The sequence below is a fragment of the Lathamus discolor genome, chromosome 4 (genome assembly GCF_037157495.1).
Source record: "Lathamus discolor isolate bLatDis1 chromosome 4, bLatDis1.hap1, whole genome shotgun sequence".
Lineage (NCBI taxonomy): Eukaryota > Metazoa > Chordata > Aves > Psittaciformes > Psittacidae > Lathamus > Lathamus discolor.
In genome coordinates this window covers 13407661-13429491 of record NC_088887.1, presented here as the reverse complement: position 1 = coordinate 13429491, position 21831 = coordinate 13407661, and the positions used below count along the sequence as shown (strand labels likewise).

The window sequence follows — 21831 nt, the reverse complement described above, 5'->3', positions numbered from 1 at the left end:
ATTCCCAAGATAAAGAGCTGTGCTACAAATGAAGCCTGAAATGGGCAAATGCTCAGAGGTTTTTCTTTTTTTGCTTAGTGTCATATCCCTGGACATAAATTGGCTTGCTAAAAGAGGAGGAAAAACTACAGCATATATCCTAAATTATAGCACACTCTGGACTGCCCCCGAACATCAGAGTTGTAAAAATTAAATGAAGCAGTTATTCTCTTAGCCAGAACTGTTTCTGTTCCAGGTTTGCTGATCAAATTCTGTCTCAAGGCAACTTTTAGTGAATATTTTATTGTTTCTCTTACATCTCGCTTGGATGTCATGAGATCGAAAAGGGCAATGTTAGGCTTTTTCTGCCCATCAGTGGCAGGAAAACTATACTGTCTTGTCAACAGGAGGGGGAGCATGTGCTAATAGGAAGAGCAAATGCTGGTGCCTTGTATTTGGATTAGAGACCCTATTGATCCAAAGAGGGTTTATAGTAGCTGTGAGAGTGAAGATTGTCAAGCAATGTTATTGTTCCGCTGTTAACCTTTCCCTCTTAAAGCCCAAGGTTGAAAGGTAGAAAGGTGTTACATCTAGGGAGATCTTTTACCTTTTTTTTTTTTTCCTGATTATTTAAGAAAGAAAATAACTCTGTTTAACAGTCTCGTCTATGAAAACAAAAATTACTTGCTGCAGTAGATTTTAGTGCCTTCAGAGTTGGTGCCATTCTTGATTCAGAGACAGTAAAACAGCAGTTCTCTTTGTTCCTTTATATGATTATTATTTCCTTACTGAATACTTAAGTGTGCCTATTAGTTCAGTGTAATGAGCATTTGCTTAGTGAACTGCAGATAAGATTCAATAGGACCTTGATAAGGCTTTGTTAAGGAATTTGTCATTCTGCATTCTAAAATGATTAACAGTGTGGGGCTCTTGTTTGTGCTAGGATTTTCAGAACAGCTTATAATACCAAACTGAGGGGAATTTGAAAGGCTAAACCACATTCTAGTCCCCTCGAGTACCGTAGAATATCAAGCTTATTTTTTTGTTCAGAATAATACCTGCAAAAACAGGCTTCTTTTTGAATTGCAAATTTCATTTTATTTCTGTACCAATGTCACTGAACTACTGGGTTAGTTATATACATTTGTTTTATGTTCAGCTGTCTGCTAGATTTATACTAATGTGGTATGTTTCCCTTTCTCTCTTCAGCTTAATAACCAGTTTGTATTTTGTTTTGATTTTTCAGTCCCGTCTTTTACCTTCACACCAACAGGTATATATTTGCACTTTTCCCCCCTTCTTTGTTCCTTTAGCATGTGTTTGTGGTACTGTTTTCTTTTTCTGACGTAACCAGCCCAGCTGTTCTGAAGGGTTTTTAAACAGTTTCATTAATGACAGGTATCATTATTTTGTTCTCTAAGTAGTGTATATTTTCTTTGTAGCTGACATCTGTATGTACCATTTTGTAGCATACCATTTAATTCAAGCATGCCATTTTGTAGCATGATCCCATCAGTTTGCACAACCTGGGCTCTCTTCTTGCATATTACAATGGAGTACTGTGGCCTTCTGCATCTACTACTGCAAAAGGTGCTTCCGATGGAGGAAGAGTGACTTTGCAGAGCCCAGATGCTGACTTGAAAGGGATTCAGTGGGATTATAGCTGGGGAAACATTTACTTTCTTTCCTCTGAATCTGCATTAATCCAGAGCCCTAGGAGTTGCCTGCTTTGGAATATACAGAAAATCAAACCGTTATAGCAGTTAGATTTCTTTGCTTGCTACATTAAACTGTATTTGTGATATAAAGATATAAAATAATCATCCTGTTCTACATAAACGGGGTCAATTCTTTTTCGGGGTGGGACTAAAATAATTTTCTGTTTCTTTTTGTTTGGAAATACACAAAATATAACCTGAGCCACAGCCCGCCAAAATCTGTGAGAGCCTTTCTGTTCTCTAGAGCTGACCTGCAGTCAGTCCCATGCTCTAGCAGCTGCGTGTTTTTTCCTCTACAGTAGATACAATTCAACACGTTCAGTACCCACCAGTATACTGCATTACTTTTAGCTACAGCCTGAGTGGACAGACAGGTTGCTTTTTCTTCCTTTGTTCTAAATCCCTTATTTTCACAAGAGTTCTATGAGACTTGGTGGCGTATCCAGGCAGGGTGAAACCTGCCTGCTGCCTCCTCTGCAGACTCAAAATCAGCAGTGCACTGACCTGGCCTCTGTGCAGCAGAGTTACATCCTTCCAAATTGGACCACAGGTTAACCAATCTCATGTCTGCCTGCATTCATCCACACAGACCTAGTAGTAGCGGGTTAGATTCTTATCCACATGCCTTTTATCCCATTGAATAGTATCTTGTTTCAAAAGTCATCCTGTTACATTTGGTGGAGTTGCTTACTGTTTGTCATGAGTCAGAGGGGCGTTTAGTGTTTGTGAAGTCCTTTGAGATCCACGGTGGAGACTAATTCAAACTATTATTATTATGCTGTCACTTCAGTTGGCTTAACAGAGGGCTTCTATTGCAGTCACAATAGTAGCATACTATGGAAATTCTGCAGAGGTTGGTAGGTTAGCTGACATATATTTTCTCAGATGGATTCTTAGCATTAAAAGAAAACATCAGGGTTCGTTAAGATAGAGCTGCAAAATAAATAACACTGAGATTTTCAAAGCAGAAATTAGAGAAAACATGAAGCATGTAAAACATGTTAAGGGGGGCAGGAAATCCCTTTTCATTCCAGGATCCCAGTCATTAGTTCCATTGACTTTAAATGGAACCAGGCCCTCTTCTTTAGCATTACCTGTAGTAAAAGACTTACCTGTAGCAATGCATCCTACAGTTTAATCCTGTTATTGTAATCACTGTCAGCATTTATCTCTCTCTTGCAGACTCCCAGTTTGGAGTTCTTCTAAAGAGCAGAATTTGGCTGCTTTTTTTCAGCACATTCCTAGCTGGAATATAGAGAATCCATCAGCATTTGCAGGGGAGGCAATCTCCTTAACTCTTCGCCAAATCCAATGCAAACCTGAAGAATTTATGGCACTGTTTCTTGGGTGTTTTCATCCTAAAAACTAGCTTTTCAACCATGATGCTTCCCGTGAAGGATATGCGATCCATGCCAACAAATTAATGCATGTGGACGTCCACTTTGTTAATGTCTAATGCTTCTAAAATGCTAGCAAAACTGTTCCTTCTAATTTAGGAAGTGCTCTTTGTGCCAGACATATTTTGCCAGGTTTATTCATTTAAATTTTCACATTAAAAAGCATAATTTCTAAATCCAATTGTAAAATGTTATAAAATGTAAAGCTTCTGTGGACTTTTAGAGCTTGTTTGTTCCATGAGTATAATGGAGTAGCATTCAGAAAGAGCAAGTGTTTTCTCAGTACGTTCATCTGTAATGAGCCATTGTTTCCATTGGAAGAAAGGCCTGCTATAGAACTGTGATACTTCTTTAGTCTCAGCAAAGTAATAAGGTAGAGCAAAGCTTTAACATCTAGCCATTCATGAAACAAATATATGACCTAAATTCTTCCACAGAGTAACTCTACTGAAGTCAGCAGAGTTATGTTAAGGATAAGTTCGACCTGATGTATGGCTTCCTGCTTTCTTTAAGTGATACATGTGTGTGTTCGTGTTATTCAGAACAGAACTGAAATGCAAAACTTTGTTGAGACTAAGACTAGCAGTTATCAAGCACCACTAGTCCTGTGTATAAACTCATATTTGAAGGAATAGCTTGAAGAATGACACTCAGAATTAATGTATAAACAATGCACGTTTATTGTGTTAGCTAAAATGAAACAAAGGCAGATTTAATACTCCTATTTAGGGAGTCTAGGGTTTTATATAAGGAATCTACGTTTTTTAAATTATTTCCCTTTTTTTATCTTTAACTATTTCAGTAACGTATCAGAGAGGAGGAGAGGCCGTAAGCAGTGGAGGCAGGTAATTATGTGCTTTATTTTTAAAGCTATAAATTGTGTGCAACTAGAGGGTGTCAGGAGTGCTATTGTCCTTGTAAGTGATGGTAGAATAATCGCTTACAGAGATATGTTTTAATTTATTATATTAATTGATACGTTTTGGCCATATACTTTTCTATTCAGAAGGAGGATATATAGTTTGAATTTTTGGGCTGATTTCTAAAGAATGAGTTGTATTTTCAGCTTTGTTAAGCTGTAAAAACTGCATCTCAAAGAATGAGCAGCAGAGGGAGCACTTTAACTTCAAAATAAAGACCTGGCTTACCAGCTGATTAAGGGAATAAAAGTAATTAAGTCATGGCATTTATGAGGATTAAGAAATATAGCTGCTTCCCAAACACTACAAAGAAAGGAAACGTTTATTGGAAAAAATTGCTGAAGACATAAACGGCTTATAAGGTGACTTTTTAAGGAAAAGCCTTGCTGTGGATGCAAAACAGGCAAACCATCACTCACAAGAGATAGGGCATGGAAGGAAACAGGTGGGTTTTTCATTAAAATCCCCCACTTTCAGAACCTAGCCCGTTCTATATCGAGGATTTAACTAAAACATATTTACCGAGTTGACATTAATACTCAATAAGAGTGGACAAAACAGTAATACAGGTTTCCTGTGTAGAGGTGGGAATTTCTTCAGGTTTTAGCAAAAACACAGGTCAGAGCAGTGGCACTTTAGTAGCACACCTTTTGGGTTTTTTGTAGGTCACATTCAAACATGCCTTTTTAAAAGCATCTCAGTTAAAGATTTGGCATGATACCGAGATAAACTCTAAAATCTCAGAGAGCAGCTGGGCCATAAATTCCTGTATCAGTTCCTGTTTCACAACTGGCATCTTATGATTCCTAATTTGCAAGACTGTACAAAAATTCAGTAGTGGTAAAGATTAGGCATAAAATTAAACATTCCCAGTCTGTGCAGAGGCGAGGCTACTCTCCTGATGCTGCTGAACCTATCAAATCAAGAGCAATTGCAGATATCTCTGTCCAGAACTGCATGCTGCTGTGTTGTCATAGCCATAAAATCATGGAGGAAAACCTCTAGAACAGTTACTGTGTGAGTTTTGAATGGACAAATCTGTAAATTGCTGGGTTGCTGCCTTCACCCCAGGACAGTGAGAAAATAAGAGAGAACAGAGATGAACCCTCTCTTTCCCTGAGAAGGTTGTTCAAAAAGGTATGCAGTTAACATCCTTTGTGTTCTCTGTGCCACTGTGCTTTCTCGTTCTTCCCATAGCACAAGCTAGACAAAGCACATTCACACAGACTTAGAGGACAGAAATGAGCCCTGAGGTGTCCACATCGTACACAGTCAGTTTGACGCTGCTAGAGAGTCATAGAATCATAGAATAGTTAGAGTTGGAAAGGACCTAAGATTATCCAGTTCCAGCCCACCTGCCATAGTCAGGGACACCTCGCACTAAACCATGTCACCCAAGGCTCTGTCCAGCCTGGCCTTGAACATCGCCAGGGATGGAGCATTCACAACACCCCTGGGCATCCCATTCCAGTGCCTCACCGCCCTCACAGTAAAAAACTTCCTCCTTATATCCAGTCTAAACTTCACCTGTTTAAGAAGCAGCATAATTTTTTACTATCCTAGTTTTAAGGATCAGGGCCACAATCTAGCAGTGTAATTTATTCAAGGTTTTAACATCTATGCATCTTCTGTTCATTTGCATATATAATATTTACAGGATGCATGGTATTGTACCATATGAAACATACTTCTGTAATGTAAAGAAAATAATGTTATTTTTACGTATGAAACCTTCCTCTGATTTCCAAACCTGAAGTTTTTTGCTTCCTTAGGTTGTATTTGCAATGTTTTGGAGAGGTTTAGCATTTTTGCCAAGTGCAGTTATGTGAGCATGTTAACGCATTATTCAGAATGTCACAGTGATATATTTCAACATAATCCCCATTTCTGCGATGCTGAGAAAAATACCCATTTCTGTGGCAATCCCTTTTCTAGACAAGATTCAGGGAATGGGTACTGTGGTGGACTGACTCCAGCCAGCACCCACACAGCCACTTGCTCAGTCCACTCCTGCCCCAGGCCCTGTACAGTAATTCAAAGATTCAAGGAATTTGCTGCAGAGGTTGAAGATCTTCGGCAGTGGTGAACCCTACTCATTAGCTGGCTATGGAGTTGTAATGGAAACATCTCTTGCCTAAGTTTCACCTAAATGACTCCAGTTAGAAGAGTTTTTGTCTACTACATACCTCGTACCGCATCTCTTACATGACAGCAGGTGTGAATGAAAATACAAATTTTAGAAGCAAAAGACCTTTAACCCTCTATCCAAAAATCCAGTTCAGAGGTCTTGAAAGTAGTGATACATTCTGGAAGGCTTTGTCTCCTCCAAATGCCTTGAGGTGTAGTTTCATTGTAAGAACAGAGTGTTAAGGCAGAGAGTATTTCAAATCAGCTGGCCTGCTCACAGAACTACATAGCTGTGCATTTGTTTCAGATTTACAAAAAATGCTTGTTTAGTGCATGTGTATTGGCTTGTTTGTTAGCCTGACAGTAAGTCAAGCCCCATCACCTCCTATGTTAAATTGTTACATGATATATTCAGTACAGAAATATATATACATACAGATCTTTTAAATATCACTCTAAGACTATGAATTAAGCCTGTGGTGCTGACAGACTATATCCCCCACAACTAAATGCATCCAGTTTGTATTCTCAACTTTCAGTTTAAGAGGATTAGCATATTTTATTTTTGAAGAGCATCACATCTAATATTATGGAGACTGGTTTCTGCACTATTTTGAATAGAAAGTTGCCTGTTAAATCCCGTGATGAAAGAGACAGTGTTCCTTTGAGCCACTACAGTAGTCCTGTCTGATGGTGAGGAGAACTTGGCTTCATAAAACAACAGGAATTTGGGAGTATTCATATCCAAACTCGGCTCTTATTTTCACATATCCATCTCGCTTCCATGCGTGAATTTTCTGTTCTGACTTGCCAATTTCCCCTTTTATACCTTCATTTCTTTAAGAAAAGGAGAAAGGGTAGAGAAATTAAAACACAACTTGCCCACAAAATAGCCCACAAAACAAAGGGACAGATAAATGTTGCACCCAATGCACCCAGGCTATGTGTAGTTCCACAGACTGAATTGATGTTGTCCTTGGCTTTTCATTGTCCAACCAAGGAACAAGTTATACAGGAGACCAGAGGCCATTGAATAATTAAATTAAGCTGTATTTTCTAATGCTCAAGCCTTTAAATATTTGATATTATTTTGTCATATCTAATCTTTTGAGAAGAATATAATTGTAATGTGGAAATGCTTTTGTTTAAGTTTTGAAATGACCAACCTTTGTTTTTAAAGGCCAGGACTCCTAAACATCAGTGAACCAGCCACTCAGCCATGGCTAGCAGATACTTGGCCTAACACAGGGAACAATCACAATGACTGCTCCATCAACTGCTGCACCTCTGGCAATGGAAACAGTGATAGCAACCTTACGACGTACAGTCGACCAGGTTAGATATATTTCTACCTTGCTAAGGAATCCTCTTTACAGAGTACATCTAATACATGAGAGTGTACAGGTTTGTTTGGGGGTTTATTTCCAATGCATTTAGGCTTAATATAGTTGCACCTCTACGGTATGGTGATGCTTTTGGTCCCTTTTTTGATATCTTTTTTCGGTCCCCTCTGGATAGTTATAGCAAGCTGTGGGCTGAAGATCCCCTGCAGAGTTCAATGTTACCAAAAGTCACACTAAACTGATATGTTTCAGCATCTGAAAAAGAGCAGCTAAGGTAATTTTTAGGTTGTTCTGTACATCTGTGTTGCTTGGATGGAGAAGGAGAAATGCCAAAAAGACACTAGTGAGATTTTCCTTCTGGTCTGGGTGTGATTGGAAGCATGAAGTGAAACATTGCTCCAGTACTTGCAGTCAGTCTACTTCGGCACATTCAGTACTTCTCTTGGGGTGCCATTCTCTACAAAAATGAATAGCTGGGTTTCTGTTTTAGGGCATGTGGATAAAAAAGTTCACACTCTAAAAGCAGTTATGAAATGTTAGGTTTTGTGGCAGTTTCCCGGGAGCTTGGGCAGGAGTGCTCTTGAAGAAAACCTCATGAATTCTGTGGGAGCACAGCTGTATGTATATATATGGAAGTGCTACTTGTTGCACATTTTGTTTTAAATGGATGTTAGGTTCTTTTAGTTTTAACCTGGTTTGCATTACTGGTGAGGAATGAAAATGAGTCTTTTCCACTGCCAGCACCTAGTAGCATTTCCCAGTGTTTCAGAGAGGGAGTATTACCTCCTGTAATGAATGTGAAGCCAGCCATAATGGTTGATAATTCATAGATGGTGATAATGGTAATTTATCTGTAGTAATGCTGTCTGACAGTGACCAGTGCCAAGTGCCTCAGAGGAAGGTGAGAGATTTTTACATTAGACACTTGTATCTTACTCTGCCTAAGGATATAATTTCCACAAATACCTATGTAAAAAGATTCCTGATACGGAGATACTTTATCATGGCAAGTATAGACATACCAAGTTCTAGTAACTGAAAGTTAACAAATTCAGAAAAGGAAGAGAATGCACATTTTTTTAGGGTTGTAAACTATTATAATACCTTGTCATGAGGTGCTGTGGATCCTTTCTCAGTTTAGCTTTTATGTTAAGCTTGGTTATGTTGCGGAGTGATTCCTTCCTTTCAAGTAGAGCTAATGAGCTTGAGGGTCAGACAGGATGCTCATAGTGCTCTCTTCTGTCCTGGAAAGTTTGGCAAATATTCTTAATTTTATCAGCTTGGGCTTGATTTATGCTCTGAAACAGCAGTGTTATATATATATATATATATATATATATATACGGCTGTGAATGTGCTAAATAACTGTATTGTCTTCCAAGTCTACAGAGTAGGAACGGCTTGTTCTAGATGTTATAAAAAAATCTAACAGAATAAATCTACTGTTAGATAGGTGAAACAGTTTTGCTTAAGTACTTTGAGGAATTCTAATGCATCTTTGTAAGAAAATGTACCTATTGCATATATTGTATTGATTATGTTGCACTACACACAAATCTTATGTAGCTGAAAATGGAAGGAGGTAAAAATTCATTTCATAAGTGACCCTGCAAGGATATTATGGCAAAGTACGAGGTATTAGGAAGGAAGAATATGCTGGATGGATAATCACCCAATATAAAACAATAAACTTGAATAGGAGGAAAGACTAGCGTGGTTTCAGGAAGCAGAAGAAAAAGCAGAAATGAAAAAACATTTAAAAAGTAGAAATCAAGAAGTTGAAGACTGTGAAGCAATAAATAACAGAAGCAATAAATAGTAGCTCACATAAGAAAGAAAAATATATCAAACACTAAAACCTTCAAAAAACACAAGCTGGGGGGCAATGATAAGCTGTATGTGGCATGTTCTGATACTGTTCGTTAATCACTGAAAATGTGGATCAGTGGTTTTCTTCCTCAAGTAGTATTTTATTTCTCTTTTTCAGGAAATATTTCTCAAAAAAGGTGCATGTATTAGGCATTTTTTTTTTTAAATTTGGCATCCTCTATATATTTAGCAGTTACTTCATTTAGTATGATGGTCAAATCCTGAATCCTGTACTTAGTTTTACTTGGCATCCTCTCTAGTAAATTAATTGTGGCCACAGGTAACAAACTTGAGGTTTTGAATCAAGCTCATTAGCATAAGTACCACATCTTTTAAAAGAGGAAAACTGTATTCCTGGTAATTGTTATGTAATTGTTGATGCATTAATCAGTTAGCAAATGAGAATTTTTGGTTAGTGATCATTGAATGCTAGTTTCGCCGAGTCTTCTAACTGCCGACCTGCAGACTGTGTTACTCCATTCGGTATTCTTCCAGTGGACTGGATACGGAGAGGAAAGTGTGTGGAGCTGCTGTCATGCAAAGGCAAAAGAACATAGAAGGCAGGCACACTGGTTCACACAATAATGACCAGATCAGCCGTACATGTCTAATTTACTGTGTGGAATAAGTGGTGATCTCATGATGGAGTAACTCTTAGAAGAAAGAATGCACACTGTCTATGTGATATATATTTAACATACAGGACAATTATATTACTATGGTATTACTTATTTTGCAATATCCAAAGGAACTGAAAACCAGCAAAATTACCAGATTTCTTTCCTGTCTTTCTGTTTCAAACCAAAATATATGATTGTACAAGGAAACGATGATCAAATAAAGTCTTGCTACTGGGTACTGAGATACCTTTTACATTGTACTGTTTCTCTTTAATTCTCTCATGTGTGATCATTTTTCAGTCTGTTTTATAATATGGTTTTATAAAAATATAGTAAATATTGTTGTATCTCTGTTTCTTATCATGAGTACAAGAAAATCTAAATGCTGTTGAGATGACATGATATGACATTTTCAGTTATTCCCACTATTAAGTTTTGTTTGATTTTTCTTTTCAATGCAAATTATTTTAATCAGTTATTGATTGGATACCTTATACTGCTTTGAGAATAATGTCTAAAAATGTGAATGTTACATGGCCACTGTAGAAAAAGCCTAGCAAGGTAAGTCATTGTAGATACAATTCAGAAGGTCTGAGTTTGCGGTGAATCAAAACAGTGAACGCCACTTTTGCAGCAGTAGCTTGTAAGGTAAATAATAGTCTGTAGAATATTCAGTTAATTATAGTATCTCTGCTTCATGGATGCAAGCCATATAGTTACACACTAAAAGATTTGCCATATAGTTGCACACTAAGAGATTTTTAAAGGGAATTTCATTGAAAGTATAGTGTAAGCGAACAGAATGACCTTTTCTTTTTTCTTTCCTCTGTGGTTAGCCGATTGTATAGCAAATTACAACAATCAGCTGGACAACAAGCAAACAAACCTGATGTTGCCTGAGTCAACTGTTTATGGTGACGTGGACCTCAGCAACAAAATCAATGAGATGAAAACCTTCAATAGTCCAAATCTAAAGGACGGAAGATTTGTCAGCCAGCCTGGGCAGCCCACTCCTTATGCCACCACTCAACTCATCCAGTCAAATATCAGCAATAATGTTAACAATGGCAGCGGGGATACGAATGAGAAACACTGGAAACCCTCTGTTCAGCAAAAGCAAGAGGTTGCACCCATACAGTACAACATTATGGAGCAAAACAAATTAAACAAAGGTGAAGAGCTTTTAGCTTGTTTCTCCTCTTTAGGTATCAGAGGAGTTTTGACCTTCTGGTGCTGGGACCTAAAGCTTTCAAGTTCGGCAATTACAGACTTCAGTGGTGCTTTTAGACTACTCCCTCTTTAGATTTAGAAATACACAGCACTGTCACAGAGTTAATTAGCACCACAATAACCTTCAGATACTGAATTTATTAAAAAATAAAAAGCTGTATCTTTCAAAACTAGTTAAACAAAATACATTTCCAATGGATTTGAGGTTAATTTTAATTTAATAGTAGTTAAGGGATTGGTTAGGACAGAGGCCAGATATTTTATTCATAAGCCAGATGCATGGTCGTCACATTATACTCTACCTTAAATTTTAAATAGGTCAACCCATTCTTCCCAGTCGTGGATGGAGACTAATTAAATCTACATGTTCATGTAAACGAATGAAATTTTGCATATCAAACTCTGTAAAATTGTATTGTGTTGTACACTGGGGACACAAATGGAGTGATCCAGTTCATTTTATACTTGTTCCTAGCAAGCCTTCGATTCACGTATTGAAAGGCAATGCTTCCGCACACAGTTTTGGAAACTAAATTCCTTTGTTACCCTGTCTGAAGTCTGTGAATCCAGAAGCTAAAAATAAATTGATTTCAGTGTTAACGGGAAACATCAAAATGTACTTCTGTGGCCTTGAGGGCATGTTTCTTTAATATAATGTGTGGGAGTTGGAAGAAATAGGTACGTGATTTCTTGCTAGTCCTCCAGGCTACCATGCAACCTCTTTTAATAACCTGATTTGCAAAACAGTATCCCTAGGAACTGGACCCATTCTAACTTCGAACTTTTTGCATGGATTGTTGTAACTCAGGTGATGGCATAGTGATAAGTTATACAGCAAAAAGATGCATTTCATTACAGGAATGTTGATTTCTCTACCGGACCCATCTACTCACAGAGGAGTTCAAAGGGCAGTATAAAATGTGACACCTTCCCTTGACATAAACATGTCAAAAGAAAATTCAGTTTTTTGTGGCTCCTTACTGGAGGGTGAAAGCTGTAATTTTTTTGTAATTATGTTTTCTTTCATGAACTGTGTATTACATATCGGGTTTGGAATTAAAACATGTTTGGTTTTTATGCCCTGGAAGATACTGCATCTTTCAAACTGTGTATATTACAGCTGCATATTCTCTAGCATATTGTAGTGTGGAAAGGCCCCCTTAAAGCATTGTCTGCTGACAGTCATATATACATATTTCAGAGTGTTGATTTACTGTTTATCCTCTGTGTAAACATATGTGGTATGTAGAGCTTCAGCTTGGTCTCTGGAATGTAACTAGGCTGAGAAACTATTACAGAATACACTCTGGTGTGGAATCTATCATTTTGCTCTTTTTCCCATGCTTACATTATCACAAACATTTCTGCAGCAGATGGGGACCGGATTCTTAGTTTTGTTTATTTTTGTTTTGATTTGCTATTTTATGAGTCAATACTCTGATTTGGGGTTTCTCATTTCCTAAGTCAAAGCCATCTTGCTGATGATTATACCTATAAGCTCTTGTGATGGAAAGTAATTTTGATGAGTTACATGCTGTGCTTCGTTGTCACTCCTTTACATCCAGTGGTTCTGTTTATGATGCAGTTTTATTTGCTGCATGAAGAGTAAGTCAGCTCGTTTCTGTTCTCTGTAAATCGTAATTCCTTTTTACATGAGTACTGTTTTACCAGATGAGTATTTTTCTTCGGATAAAGTTTTTCAGATCTGGTTGCCAAATCTAGACTTAAAAGTAACATGTATCAAGTGCTTTGGAAATGGAGAAGGAAGTTATGGTAACAGCCAAAAAAAGAGCCCCTGCCTGTAGCTAGAACCTGCATGAGCCAATGTAAATGAAATCTTCTTGAAGCCAGCAGGCATTAAACAAAGTCCTCTTCTGTTGTAAACCAAATTCTGTGGAGCTGCATTGTTGCTGCAGCAGATCATTCAGCCCTTGTAATACAGGCCTGACTCCTGTGTGGGGTTGTCACCCTTGAAATACAAAAAGTAGCTACCACAGTCCATTGGCTGCCCTGGGTGCATAAATTAAGCAGAGACCCTGGAAAATCAATCAAGATGACAGTCACACAGGTCATGTATATATCCAGAGACACTTAATAGTTGCAGAAGCATTGTGCATAGGATTTAATTTTACCTTATTTTTGCTGTGGAGCTGCTACATACCCATGATTTTCCTTAAACTTATCATTAGAGACAAGATAAAACATGATTATCAGATTATTTTATTTTCAAATAATTTATTTATTCCTCACTATTTTCAGGTCTTACTTTGTGTTACAAAGCAGGTGTCTAAAAGTAGATACTCTCTGAAGGGTGGCATTAACTGTACTATTAAACTTGCAGATTACCGTGTAAATGACAACATTGCTCCAACTATTCCGTACAACCAGTCATACGACCAGAATACGGGTGGATCCTACAACAGCTCAGACAGAGGTAGTAGTACATCTGGTGAGTATCTACACTGTTTTCCAAACCTGAGGGGGTTTTGTGTGCTAGCTGTAGTTAGCACTGCGGTGTGCACAGTGCTAGCTGTAGTTAACACTGGTTACTGGGCTTACAGAAGGGATGATGGGGAGGAACCCACTGACAGTAATACAGCAACAGGGTTGTTAAACAGCATAAAAACTTGCCCAATAGGTGCCTGTATTTCTGTTGCATCCTTGTGGCACTAACCCATCTAATAGTCAATTAGGTAACTGATTGTCCTAAATTGTGAAAGTCATGAAATCAAATCAAGGCTGGATTTCATAATGTTAATGCCCTACTGGTTAATAATATGGGCTGCAGATGGGCAAGTCATAGAAGTTCTTTTTCACATGTCACTAAAAAGTCTTAGGGAAAAAAAAAAAAAAGGCTTTTTGTGCTGAAGAATGCTGATCAGGGCACTGAAGTTGCACTGTGTGCGTTGGAGCCACAGAGTATGGTTTCATTCAAAAGTTACGGGTTCTCATTATGGTATAACCTGCTCAGGTTTAATCTCTGGTAGAGGTGTGTGAAATGTTTGAGCTAAACTGTAAATGATGCATAGGCTTGGTTTAGGGCTTCACTGTAAATCTGATACTTAGTGTTTATTTACATCTAGCCCATTACAGGGTGAGTTACTGTTGTAATCACCAGTGCCCTGGACTTTACATCCGCTAACCAGTGTGAAGACTTTTCACATTTTGTTCTGCTGTTGTCTTTGATAGATCAGTTACCTCAATCCTATCGTGAATGCCATCTTAACTGATAACAACTGAGGCAGAACAGAGGCATAAACATGATAAGCCTGCTGTGCCTTTGGGTGACCTTAAGTGTCAGTGGCTGAGCTGTGTGATATGCACAGTTCCTGATTATCCAGGATGCTCAGGGGTGTTCTGGGAGCCAGCCTTTTGCCCATTCCCAGGTTTACAACATCAGGATGTGGTGCTGAGCTTGTGCTCCATGACGTAAAGACCTGAAATTTAGTGGGAAACATATCAGGAGTATGAACCCATGCAAATTAAAAATGAGAAGGTGGTATTCTTCACGCTGACATCTATTACGGTTATTCATAACACTAACAATTTATAGTTGTATACCAAGGACTCCAGCAGGAATGAAGCAAGGTGACCAGAGTTATAAATTAATTGTGCTGAATCTAGTATATATCATGGTGCTTAGGGTAAAGAATGCAGACGATTGTTGCCTTGGGATAGTTTGGGTCTTGCTTGACATACTGAGATACCAGGAAAAATAATGGTACATAGCTAAAATATGTTTGTATCTTGGCAGCTAAAGTGGGACAATAATAAGCAGAGCTACTCTCTGTAAGAATGGAAAATCTGACACAGCAGAAGTGAGAAAAATGAGCTTCCTAAATCTCACTACAACACATTTAATCGTGTATAAGGCTTAACTAAAGTAATATAAGGCTATGCCTCAGTTTAAGAGAGAAATGTGAAGGATTCTAAAACATACTCAAAAATGCAGTGACTTATCTACAATGAAAGCAGTAACAAGAACAGAGACGGATAAAAATGTATACCAAGGAAGAGTGGTAGAGTCAGTTCTCATCATAGCCATGTCCAAAGTTAAAATTCAAGACCACCTGAATAATTAGTATTATTCAAAGTTCCTGGAACTATTGAAGCTGCATTGTTCTATTATGAGCTACAATTTCCCAGTAATAGTAGTGAAAAACATTTGTGTTATACTTCATTGATCTTCTTTCTTCTTTTTTTGCTGTTATTTTAGTTCCTCCAGCAATTATTTTCAACTGCACCTGCCATTTAGACTAAAACGAGTCATTTCATTGTGCCTAAAATGTTTCAGTGGACAAGTACAAATTACATATATTCAGTGACTTAATGTAACAGTGGAACTTTAATAGATCATATCTGTATCATATTGTATTTTAGGTTTGAGCAATTAAATAGTATAAAGGCACTTTAGAAAATATGTCTACAGCTCATTTGTTTTAGATGATAATCTATAATGTAATTAATAGAAGTAGGAAGCTCACTTTTAATGACATTGCTTGTAGAATTCATTCATGGTTTTATCACATCTTGACTATTTATTAGCAATTCCAGTTTTCTATCCTCTGTGCTTTTTTCTGTGCTGTGTAAAGTTTCTGGTTAAATTCAACTGCTTAAAATGTAGAGCAGTCCTACAAAGAAGCTGCAGTTGCAAATTGGTGTAAAAAACAGTAATTCCAGTTTATTCCAACTCAGCACAACAGTAAAAGAGCATTTGGGAGGGACCAGGGTTATTTTGTTTTTCAGAGCTGGCAGTGAGGAGATACTTAAAAGCATTACAAATATGTACTGCTGTTTATTCACAGGGAGTCAAGGGCACAAGAAGGGTGCTCGGACACCAAAAGCTCCCAAGCAAGCTGGCATGAACTGGGCAGATCTTCTTCCACCCCCTCCAGCACATCCACCTCCCCATAGCAATAGTGAAGATTACAGTCTTTCAGTGGATGAAAGGTAAGAAAAATAAATACATCATTCCTCAGTTTAATCACTAGGTAATTGAACTGTAATTTGCCCTGCAAGGTGGCAGTGAGACCTTCCTTCAATACCATTCTGTTGCTGCTCGTCTAGCTGTGGTGTGGCTATTTAGAGATCACTCACTGACAGTGGTGTGTGACCACTCAGTACATCCTTACTAAGCTGTTTCCAAGAACACATATACAGTGATTTTTTTCTGGCTATTTATACATGTATCCAATATGCTAATTGCACAATAAAAAATTCAGTACTTATTTTCTTGAAAAATCATTTTAGCTATGACCAAGAAATTCCATGTCCTGTCCCACCTGCAAGGATGTATCTGCAGCAGGATGAACTAGAGGAAGAGGAAGAAGATGAGCGAGGTCCTACTCCACCTGTCAGAGGAGCAGCTTCCTCTCCAGCCGCTGTCTCCTATAGCCATCAGTCAACTGCCACTCTCACCCCCTCTCCCCAGGAAGAACTCCAGCCCATGTTACAGGACTGCCAGGAGGATCTGGGACACATACAACACCAGCCTGACCGGAGGTGTGTCAATGCAAATGTAGTGAGAAATACGTGACAAAAGTCATCCTAGCCCCACTGAAAATTCCTGTTGTATTTAGCATGGCCAATATTTTCCCATGATATTCATTCTGTTAATATTTAAGTTCTAACTTGGGATACTAGAACTATTTGTAAGCTAAGGAATGTGTAATTAAGTTACTTTATTATTATACCATGGAAAGAAATGCAGTATATCACTTTACGGTACATACAATGCTGACATAAGTTAAATTCACAGTCATCAGGATATTAAAGTGGTATCGTTAACACAACTTACCGTATAATTACAGTTCCATTGTTTCCAATAGATTTACTGCATTATTACCATAAAATAGCATGCATTATTTCACAGTAACTGTGCAATTAACTTGTCACTGATATGTATGAATATATATAAATATATAATTTATATAACCTATAGATTTTCCTCCTCTCATAAATCCTAATACAGGAAATTATCGCTTGCAAAATTCTCTTAAATTTCCACCTACTCTTATTTAAAGGAATGGCCAAAATTAATAGATATTTGTTATAGGGAGATTTTGTTCCTTCTCTGAGTTGCTTGTAGTATAAACTGTTTTGCAAATACACTCTCACAACTTCTCTTGCATAAAACAGTGAATTCCAAATGAGTCTTTTTATGTATGATGCTTACTTGTCTTGCTTTTCATGAAGAAGACACAGCTTTTCCATCCAAAATGGTAATTCTTGTGTGATTTTTCTTTTCCTCCAGTGGTTTGCACATATTGTTACCACAAACATACAAACTTACCTGCAATATTCTACTCATACTTTGTATTTTTAGGGAAATGCAGGCCTTTTATGATGAAATGAATTTGATCTTCCCAAGTAGACTTCAGAATTTTGGTTCCAGTAATATAGCTTACTGGACATTTATGGATATGTTTTCCAGAATGTTTTTTTTTTTTTTAAGTTAATGTTTCCCATTTTTAAGTAAGGAGTAGTTACTAATCTGGGGTTTTTTAAGGTTCTGTATCTGCTATTACTTTTGATCTCCACTTTTCCTTGCTCTGCCTTGATTTGTTTTCTTCATTCTTTATGGTAACACTTCTTGTACTGGGTATCTTTTTCTCTTCCTCTATCTTGCTCATAAAATCCTCTTTAAAAGCACTTTTTTTATTAGTGGTTGGCTAATCATATTTTAGTGTAATTTCCATTGGCCCTGATATGTTGGGGCACAGAAGTGTTCACTTTAATCACTTCAGTTCTCTGGGTTATTCCGAGGTTAAATTAGCTGGATACTAATGGAAAATGTTGTGACTTTCCAGAACTTCAGCTACCATATTCTGGAGAGTGGAAGATGCATACTGACACAGAGAACAGGCAGTGGAGCAGGTGTATGCAAACAAGCATAACCAGCCAGCAACTGCCTGGGAAGTAGAAGGTTAGCGCAACAGGAAGACTGATGGTTAATCACCATTAATGTCATCAAAACTAGTGGCAGAAGTATCTAAAAGGATGTTCCAATTAAAGCCTCTTAGGGCATACAGCTTACTGAGTGGACTGAAAAAAAATATATATACTTATTTGTTTTTAATGCAATGATTAAGTCTGGCTTTGCTGAAAGTCTTAGAATTTCTAGTGACCAAATTTGTCTTTTTTATCTTATTTTTTCAAGCATTCTTTCTTTTCTTTTTGCTACATCCGACTCATCAGCTAAAAAGTTTCACATACTTCTGTTTACTTGATTTGTAACTCTTGGCTGCCTTTTCCATCTAACGGCATTGATGTGACCCATGACATTGCTGCTTAGGAGTTGGATGTACTGTGCTGAACAGCACTGGAACATGTTGCCAAAGAAGTGATAAATGCTCCATCCCTGGCGGTGTTCAAGGCCAGGCTGGACAGAGCCTTGGGTAACATGGTCTAGTGTGATGTGTCCCTGCCCATGGCAGGGGGGTTGGAACTGAATAATCTTAAGGGGCGTTTCTGTTTTGAATATGATGTGACAATGCTTGCCCATTAAGAATGCATTCTGAGTGGTGCCTCTCTGTTGTTTAGGGTGGGGTGGTGGGGGTAAATGGTGACTTCACAGTGAAAATAATGTCTAAAATACTGTTTGTCATAGTGTTTATTAGCTTTACTTGTGGTTCATCTGAATATTATCTCAACTTCTGGTTTTAACCAGGCATCTTGATTATGATTATGATTGTGATGGTGTACTATAATAATCCTCTGTCCAGACAGCTTGCTTAGAAGTATAGCAAAATGAAATAAAACTCTGTGCTCTGGAAGAGTGGACAAGCAGAGAAAAAAATCTAAAGATTTACTGAGATAGCAGGATCATGTCAATGTTAAAGCGAGAGCTGAGGTGGGAGGCAACATCGCTGTTAAAGCGAGAGCCACTGCATCGGATGAAGAGAACAAAGTATTGTGAATTCTGTATGCCCATGAACCAGCTCCTTTCTATTAGCCTATCCTTACAGGTTGGCAGGAAGGCTGTATTTTCAAGAACCCTTAGCATATTTTGTAACCAGTTGCCTGTCTTCTAATACCAAAGCCTAGAGAATAGCAAGACTGGTAAATATATCATAAGGAGAGTTGTCACAAGAGCTTTAAATTAAGGCAGTAAAACTATAGGGCAAGGTCTCTAGTCAAAGGCAGGTAGAGATTTCCAGGCAGCAATGCCTTCTGGGATTATGGGGGTGAAGTGGTATTAAATGATTATTGGGTATATATCCCTAACTGACCTTTTCTTCATTCCACTCAGTACGTAATGCAGCAAATGGAAAGCAGTGGCTACATGATGTAGTCCAGGGAGGTTCTAGCTTTCTCTTACCACAAAGTACTAGGTTTTTCCTTGCTAAATTTTCCTTTCAAAATTATTAAGTGTTCCCATTCATTAACATTTAAAAATTACATCCCCCCCCCAAAAAAAAAGGAAAATACCTGATTTATGAGAGTCACCATCTGTCAATGAGATAATAATAGGGAAAAATGACAGAGGAAAATTACTTTGGATTTTTTTGCAAAGCAGTAGAAATTCCTGGTATTTCCATGTTTATGGAGCAATCTGTTTGGATAGAGGCATCTATTGATGTTGATAGTCTCAAGCTTCTAGAACAATATACAAACACTACTCTCAGGGGTGCACAAATAATGTTTAAATAGTCACATGAACTGTAACCACCTCTTTGCCTAGCGTGTACCTGTGCTACTTTAGGAAAAATAAACAGCTTTATGCAAAATAAGCCAGTTTTTGTTAAAATAACTGTATGGAAAGATTTCTCTGTGGTAGATTTCAAACTAAGTCACTTCTGATTCACATAAAAAAATAAAAACTATAAAAAAAGCAGCCAACCCTGGACCTTTCAGATATAAATACTGTTGATTTAAAAAGGCAAATCAAGCTTCTTGGGAAATAAAAGGAGTATTTTTATCATCTACTATTTTCTCTGACTGCGTTACGTGACTTCAGTTCTTTTTACCCTTGTATTTTTATGCAGACGTCAGCCTGTGAGTCCTCCACCCCCTCCAAGGCCTATTTCCCCACCACATACCTATGGATATATCTCAGGACCCTTGGTCTCTGATATGGATACTGACGCACCAGAAGAGGAAGAGGATGAGGCAGATATCGAGGTTGCCAAGATGCAGAACAGAAGGCTCCTTTTGCGTGGCCTTGAGCAGACCCCTGCCTCCAGCGTTGGGGATTTGGAGAGCTCTGTAACAGGGTCCATGATCAATGGCTGGGGTTCAGCCTCTGAAGAAGACAACATCTCAAGCGGGCGGTCCAGCGTTAGCTCTTCCGATGGATCCTTTTTTACCGATGCAGATTTTGCACAGGCTGTTGCAGCAGCTGCGGAATATGCGGGCCTGAAAGTAGCCAGACGTCAAATGCAGGATGCAGCAGGAGGTGAGTTTGTCCTCTGTTTCATGAGAGAAGAGGGGGAAAATGGCCACTGAGAAATGTTATTTGTCCTCTACTGCTCCCTGTTTTCCTGTTGTTCAGGTTAGACATAAGGAAGGAGTTCTTTACTGTGAAGGTGGTGAGGCACTGGCACAGGTTGCACACAGAAGTGGTAAATGCTCCATCCCTGGCAGTGTTCAAGGCCAGGTTGGACAGAGCCTTGGGCGACCTGGTCTACTGTGGGGTGTTGCTGCCCATGGCAGGGGGGTTGGAACTGGATGATCTTAAGGTCCTTTCCAACCCAAACCATTCTATGATTATTTAGAAATTTGCGTGTGTGTCGCAGTTTAAACTAGTGGTAGAGTCAAAAAAGGGGTTTTGGTGGAAAAGTTCCAGTAAATTGCTGCTCTACATCAGTTTTAGTGAGTAATTCCATAAGTAGTTTGGTCTCGTTGATTATTGCCAAACCATAACCCTGCTGGTGGATTTGCACCCAGAACTGAATGAAGTGGGGAAAAAAAGGTATTAGAGAATTCTATCCTTTTCCTAGTATAATGCTACCAGCATTTTTACTTATTCTTCATAAGAGATTTAATCCTTCTGTATTGAAATGCCCAAATAAATAGTAAACCTTGAGTTGTATTTCCCCTGGATTTGAAAAAAAAAAAAAAACCAAAGCCCGTAATACAGTTGTTTTCCATTTTATCTTTCTGAGAATGCTGCTTAAGCTCTTACTGCTATATTACTGAGATCAGTTGGGTTTGTGCTGCTTTTGTAATTTAAAAGCTGTTATTAGTTGCAGTTTAGTTTATAGGTTATGCATATGCAACAAGGCCTTATGTGTATGGGGTTTTTTTCTCTTGAATCGCCATTGGAAATACGGTATTTGAAGTATCTAATATTTTACAACATAACGGTTACTAGTATCACTGGATATATACAGGTAGTCAGTAACCTCACTAGGCCCAATTGATGTTGTTACAATTCAGCTGAGAAATAAGAATACCACAGGGTGGGATGCAGGTTTAAGTAGATCTATGAATGTTTTGTCAGTCAGTCCTATTAAACTGACACACCTGGAGAAGAGGTACTCTCACAAGTGTGTCCACCCCAGCTCCACAGATTTGCAACCTTCCTTCCATTTCTGATATCCTCACCCAGTTAACAGTCCTTTGTTTCATTTCCACACAGCTGTTCATCATGAAGAGTGAGAGGGGAGGTAATTTAGTCCTTCTGG

At 38.2% G+C, this 21831-nt stretch overlaps 1 protein-coding gene across 1 annotated transcript in view; it reads left to right on the top strand.

Moving 5' to 3' along the window:
• Positions 1-21831, top strand: part of ROBO1 (roundabout guidance receptor 1) — a 306344-nt gene that overhangs the window by 272467 nt on the left and 12046 nt on the right. The window contains exons 19-25 of the mRNA XM_065676377.1: positions 3897-3939; positions 7322-7476; positions 10810-11145; positions 13545-13652; positions 16009-16153; positions 16454-16705; positions 20191-20600. Of these exons, the coding sequence (XP_065532449.1) occupies positions 3897-3939; positions 7322-7476; positions 10810-11145; positions 13545-13652; positions 16009-16153; positions 16454-16705; positions 20191-20600 (1449 nt within the window). The remainder of the gene's footprint in view (positions 1-3896; positions 3940-7321; positions 7477-10809; positions 11146-13544; positions 13653-16008; positions 16154-16453; positions 16706-20190; positions 20601-21831) is intronic.